The 5,985-nt window shown below is 38.1% G+C and overlaps 1 protein-coding gene across 1 annotated transcript; it reads left to right on the top strand.

The window, feature by feature from the left end:
- The first annotated feature begins 301 nt into the window (after window positions 1-301).
- Window positions 302-5,985, top strand: LOC112251731 (LIM/homeobox protein Lhx1-like). Its single transcript, XM_024422684.2, has 5 exons — window positions 302-1,029; window positions 2,266-2,489; window positions 2,993-3,267; window positions 3,906-4,071; window positions 4,536-5,985. The coding sequence occupies exons 1-5, from the start codon at window positions 860-862 to the stop codon at window positions 4,907-4,909; spliced, it is 1,209 nt and encodes a 402-aa protein (XP_024278452.1). The 5' UTR covers window positions 302-859; the 3' UTR covers window positions 4,910-5,985.

The raw sequence follows: 5,985 nt of genomic DNA, 5'->3' as shown, positions 1-5,985 counted from the left end.
TGTATCTTATCCGGAGACCCTAGCTGCGCTTCGACCTGGAATAGGCTATATGCTTGCTTTATCGAGGGAAAATTGCTTTTCTAAAATAATACGACCGTAATACGACCGTTTCAAAGATATGGGGCAATAGTCCTCTGTTCCCTATTAGTGGGTCCGTACGGCAGAGTTTAGAGGGCACAGTAATTGCCACTCCAATAGCAAGCTGCTGATAGGTGTTGTTTCAACATGACGTCAGGAGGCTCGGATAAAGGCTAGTTCTTGCGCTTTCAGAGGCACGCATATTACTGAAGCTTGGACTAAAGAGTGCATTATACTCGAAGAATCGAAGGAATATTACAGAATTTAAAAGAAATTTAACAGATTTTATCATATTTGTTGTAGCTTTCTGCTTTGGCAGTAATCATTGGCTGTGTTGCAGTTATGTATTCGTGCGTAATTGTAGTGGCATGATGCCTGTTCAGATTCACTGAATCATATTAGCCTACGATCGCCCCTCTCGGCTCACCTTGATGGACAAGGGGCGGCCTTGTTGCTCTCAAGTTTGCATTCTTGCTTGTGAAATGTATTCACTTTGTTAAATGATTTGTTCGTTTTTGTTTTTATTGATACTATTTTGTATAGCCTATGGTTGTCCTGTGCATGCGAGAGGAATGCAATCATATTTGAGCTCACAGGATATGATGATGCTAACTCATTGTTAAGAGATTCGTCTGGATGAGCTGCATACTCTGGATTGTCGAAGGAGTGGATTAGAGCAGGTAATTTTCCAAATCAACAAAGCAACCAAGGAGACACATCGCTTTGATTTGGGACAAACAGGGAAGCCGTTCAACCTGGGAATTGCTGGAATTATCCAAACATGGTTCACTGTGCCGGCTGCGAAAGACCTATTCTGGACAGGTTTCTACTCAATGTTCTGGACAGACCATGGCACATTAAGTGCGTGCAGTGCTGTGACTGTAAATGCAATTTGACAGAAAAATGTTTTTCACGGGAAGGGAGACTGTACTGCAAAAACGACTTTTTTAGGTAAGCACACCTGGGCGCATGGCTTTCAATACTGTGAGGAATAGCTTTTGCCTCTAATGGGTACCAATTAAGCAGAACTCTGCAAATGAACAACAGATGATGTAAAACACAAGTTTTAAATTTCTAAATTCTATTGCAAGATTATGTTTTTGCTACATGGTTACATGCTTAGAGTCAATTTAGAGATAGTTTAATCTATCCTCATGAGCGACATAAATTTAACCAACCAGAGACAGGATGCCCAGATTATGTGTGGTGATCCACCAAAAGCTGATACATTATAAGCATATATCACCATGTTCTGTGACGGATTCAAGGAAATCGTCCTTTGTTTACAAGGAAAGGCTGCCAGACGAGCGGGGATGAGAATTATGCCAGGATTCTTGACGGAAGTGTATCCCGCCTTAGTTCAATCAGTCGGCGCACACCCGTTTGTTTGTTGAGACTCTAGTGAAAATGTGATAAGTGGATTTGAATAATAAATCAGCTTGAAAAAACACACACTGCAATCACAGACCTCCAGTCCACACGCGTTTGTTAACTATTTGAATACACATATATTTACATAAATAGGCCACATTGCAAAATTGAACAATTAAGTGTGGCTTTGTTATTTTCAAGCATTAAATAGGATGTATTTCAATAATGGACAGGTTTTAATTTTTTTAATGAATGTTTGAACTATCTCCATTCAATAGCCTAATAATAAACGGTGTGGCCTTTCTTGAATAATAGTTTTAGGTAATCATAGCTATACAACACGTAGGTCTAAATATAAGATATATATATATTTATTTATAACCATTTATTTAGCCTAAAAAACTAAATTAGGATATTATATTTACGGTGGTTGAATAACTGGTTATCTGTGTGAAATAGGCCCACGTACAATGAATATAGCGGCTGGCTTTCGTTACCTTGCAGGCAGGCCCAACATCAGTGTGGCCTGTCATTTCCAGATCAACGTTTAAAATAAAGCATAAGAAATTGATATGTCATTATAATCACTTGGAATCTCATCAAGAAGATTTGTAGCGTAAAAATACTGAAAATACAGGTATTTTGCGTCATGAAAAACGCAAGTCATTTATGTAAACATCTATAATTTAGCCAATAACGATGCCACGTAGTTGGTAATCTGATGTGAATATTTTCTGTAGCTCTTTGCTGCTACTCTGTCTGCCCTGCAATGTTAAGTCGCTGATGGTATTTATTTTTTTGCTTTCTTTCTTTTAGGAGATTCGGCACAAAGTGTGGAGGTTGCGCCCAGGGGATCTCGCCCAACGATTTGGTTCGAAGGGCAAAGAGCAAAGTGTTTCACCTGAACTGTTTCACGTGTATGATGTGTAACAAACAGCTATCCACCGGAGAGGAAATGTACATTCTAGATGAATTTAAATTTGTTTGTAAAGAGGATTATCTAAGCAACAGCAACGGAAAGGACACAACCCTACTCTCAGGTATGGAACATAACATGACTTGAACCACATCACAATTAGGAACCTCAAACCCGTGTTTATATTTCTATATATTTCCGAAGCCTCTTGTAAATCATTATTTTCTCATTTTTCCTATTGCTTTATATTCCATTTATAAAAATAAAAAATGTAGTTCGAAAATAATTATGATAACAGCATCCTGATAGGCCTAAAACAGTACAAATCTAAACAATGTTGTTGATGACAATGAAAAATATAAAACCTAAAATATTATTAGGTCTATAGGGATGATAATGTATTGTTTTCTTCATTAATGTTTATCATCACCATCAATAATAATAGGACTAAAAGTAGTTGGCTAATATGCCTATTGCCTAATGCTAACAATAACAATATTAATAATAATAATATCCTAATAATGATACTGTATTCTTGACGCTTATTTTTTGTCTATTTTTTAAAGAGTATAAAGACATAGGAATACATTTCAAATCATTTCATTTCGTCTTTCTTTCATCTCACAGTCACGACTTGCAGTGACCCAAGTCTATCTCCAGATTCCCAAGACCCACAGGATGATAGTAAAGATTCGGAAATCGGACATTTATCCGATAAAGAGGTGGGCAGCAATGAAAACGATGAGCAGAACGTAGGGGGGAAACGACGTGGGCCGCGAACCACCATCAAAGCCAAGCAACTGGAGGTCCTCAAAGCTGCTTTCGCGGCCACGCCAAAACCCACCCGGCACATCCGAGAACAGCTGGCGCAGGAGACAGGGCTCAACATGAGAGTAATCCAGGTAAGAGTATATTTCCCTTTAGTTTATAACACATGTCAAATCAGATAGATGTCTATTTTCAGTATTCGTATTCGTCTATGAGAAAGTATTTTTAACAATGGCACCTTCGTCAATAATGGCAGAAGGCAAGATATGCAGACTGGTCACCACGAAAGTGGTGCAGATGCACACATTCTCCTGACGGTCTTAATGCTTTATGACATCTATCTATATGCATATCAATGCAAATGACTCTGTTTTCTGATTTTGAAATTAGCCTATTCATTAGGTATCATTATGTTGCAATTGTTGTGGTAATTGTGACTGAAAACCCTATAGGCCATTGGTTGACAACACATCTGTAAATCTATCCTATCAATTCACCTGTAGCCTGTAATTTGAGTTAAATCCCTGGTATTCACGAAACAGACGATAGATAAACTGAGGGTTAAAGGTCACTAAACAGTGACAGGTGAGCCAAGGACCCACATAGGTATACTAGATCTATATAGGCTAATCACGTCATGATTATTAAAATGGCATCTCACAACATGTCATCAGACCAGCTGCATACATTTTTGATGCAAAAAATAAAAATATTTGCCCGGCGTATAAACTTCATTTCAATCATCTCTTTTCGTGTTATTTGTGGTGTGCAGGTATGGTTCCAAAACCGGCGGTCTAAAGAGCGGCGCATGAAGCAGTTAAGCGTGCTGGGTGCAAGAAGGCACGCGTTCTTCCGCGGTCCAAGGAGAATGAGAACTCTGGTCGACCGACTCGAACCCGGGGAGCTGATCCCCAACGGTCATTTCTCATACTATGGTGGTAAGGTCTTGTTTATTGATCATGGTCCACCCAAATAACTTTGTGTTTAAAGATGATCCGATTATAATTTTGACTATGAGAGCCATTCACAGGCATCTATGTTAATCCTTCACTTTATTTTAATTCCTAATATGATTCATTATTCAGAGGTGTTTTAATGCATTTTCTATCGATTTTTTGGCAATAGGTTTAGGCATACTGTGTGAATTAGGCTACATTTAAAATTAACATACGTTTTTTTTCGATTATAGGCAATAGTTGTCATTGTTTTAAGTTATTATAATACTGCCATCCTGAAAGTCACTATTATGTCAAATTATATACTACAGGAAATGTATTAGTTTTACTTTTTTGTAATTCAAATGACATTCTAGTGGCGTTGTACCAGTATAATACATTTTGGTATAGTTTTATTTTCACCACACAAGCATTTCTCATAATTATTCGGGTGTATATTTTTGCAGATTATCAGAGTGAATACTATGGGCCTGGAGGAAATTTTGAGTACTACACCCAAGGCCCCCCATCGTCACAGGCCCAGACCCCAGGGGACCTAGGCTTCTCCTCTGGCCCTGCTGGCACCCCTTTAGGGGGCATGGACCATCACCTAGCTGGGCATCACCCATCCAGTGAGGTGCAGTGCTTCAATGACATCATATCTCACCATCCAGCGGACTCACCTAGCCCAGAGCCCAACGGACCTGGGTCAATGCACAGCATCTCCAGTGAGATGTGTGGCCCCAGCACACCCTTCACATCACTGTCCCTCAACGGCAGCGGATACAGCAACCAACTGTCACACCCCTCCTCAGAGATGAGCGAAGGCACTGTCTGGTAGCCCACAAGACATCATGAAGCCAAGGTTAACTATTGACTTAGGAGGCAAATTAAGTCCTGAGCATGTATCCTTGTTTAATTTATATTATTTATTTATTCATTCGTTAATTAAATGTATATGCATTTAATTTATTGCCTGTCTCCAAGTTCCTGTACTGCTGTGTTGATGTGGCAGTTTTATTTAAAGATACACACAGTAACAGTCTAGACTCCAATGCAGTCATATAATGGTGAATACTGTATGAGCGTTCAGCAGATCTTTTGTTTTCATACGGTCTCCATATCAGATCAAAATTATTTTTGACCAAAAGCTTTTACGATGGCTTTGGTAATTGTGCTTATTTCTCCATACATTTTTTGGTTTCTCTGTATATTTCTGTGTTTTGCCAAATCCTAGACAGTTTGCCTTCAAAAGGAAAACTTAAAAAACTGTTGTATAACCCTTTATTTAATAGAAAATAACTTGTATTTTAAGATGAAGTCAACCTTCAAAAAAAAATCGATGGACAATGGTTTGAGGTGGACATAGAACAGTCAACTGTTTACGTATATATTTACAGTACTTCAGGGGTTTGAATATCAGCATTGTTTGAAACCTCTCGATTCAGATGGAGAACATCTTTCAAGCAACAAACCAAACTTTTGTATTTATTCTATTTATATTATGGTCGTGGTTCCTCACTGTGCTAGTTTGTATTATTGTGTTTACTTTGAAGAAATGTAAAAACACAAATAGACAGTTGCCAAATAAGGATAAAAGCACAATATTGTAAGTGCTTTGTATCATCAATTGCTGAACATACTACAAGAAATGTAGTAGCATTTTTTAACCGAATTAGTTATATTGTAGAACTTACTTTCATGAGGATGTCTAACGTTGAAAGACTTCATGCAGATCACTGAATTGAACAACCATTGTGCAAAATGCTTTATTTTGTGTCATGAAAGTCCCAATGATTAAACATTGATGGTCAAATATGCCACCAGCAGCTGCTATATTCTTGAAATATCAACTCTCGTATGATGTATTTTATTGTTCTGATAAACCTAAGCTTATGTGATCTACAGTGCATATAA

This window comes from Oncorhynchus tshawytscha, linkage group LG30 (assembly GCF_018296145.1).
Source record: "Oncorhynchus tshawytscha isolate Ot180627B linkage group LG30, Otsh_v2.0, whole genome shotgun sequence".
NCBI lineage: Eukaryota > Metazoa > Chordata > Actinopteri > Salmoniformes > Salmonidae > Oncorhynchus > Oncorhynchus tshawytscha.
Note: the sequence above shows the minus strand (reverse complement) of the source record. Positions and strands in the feature narration are given on the sequence as shown.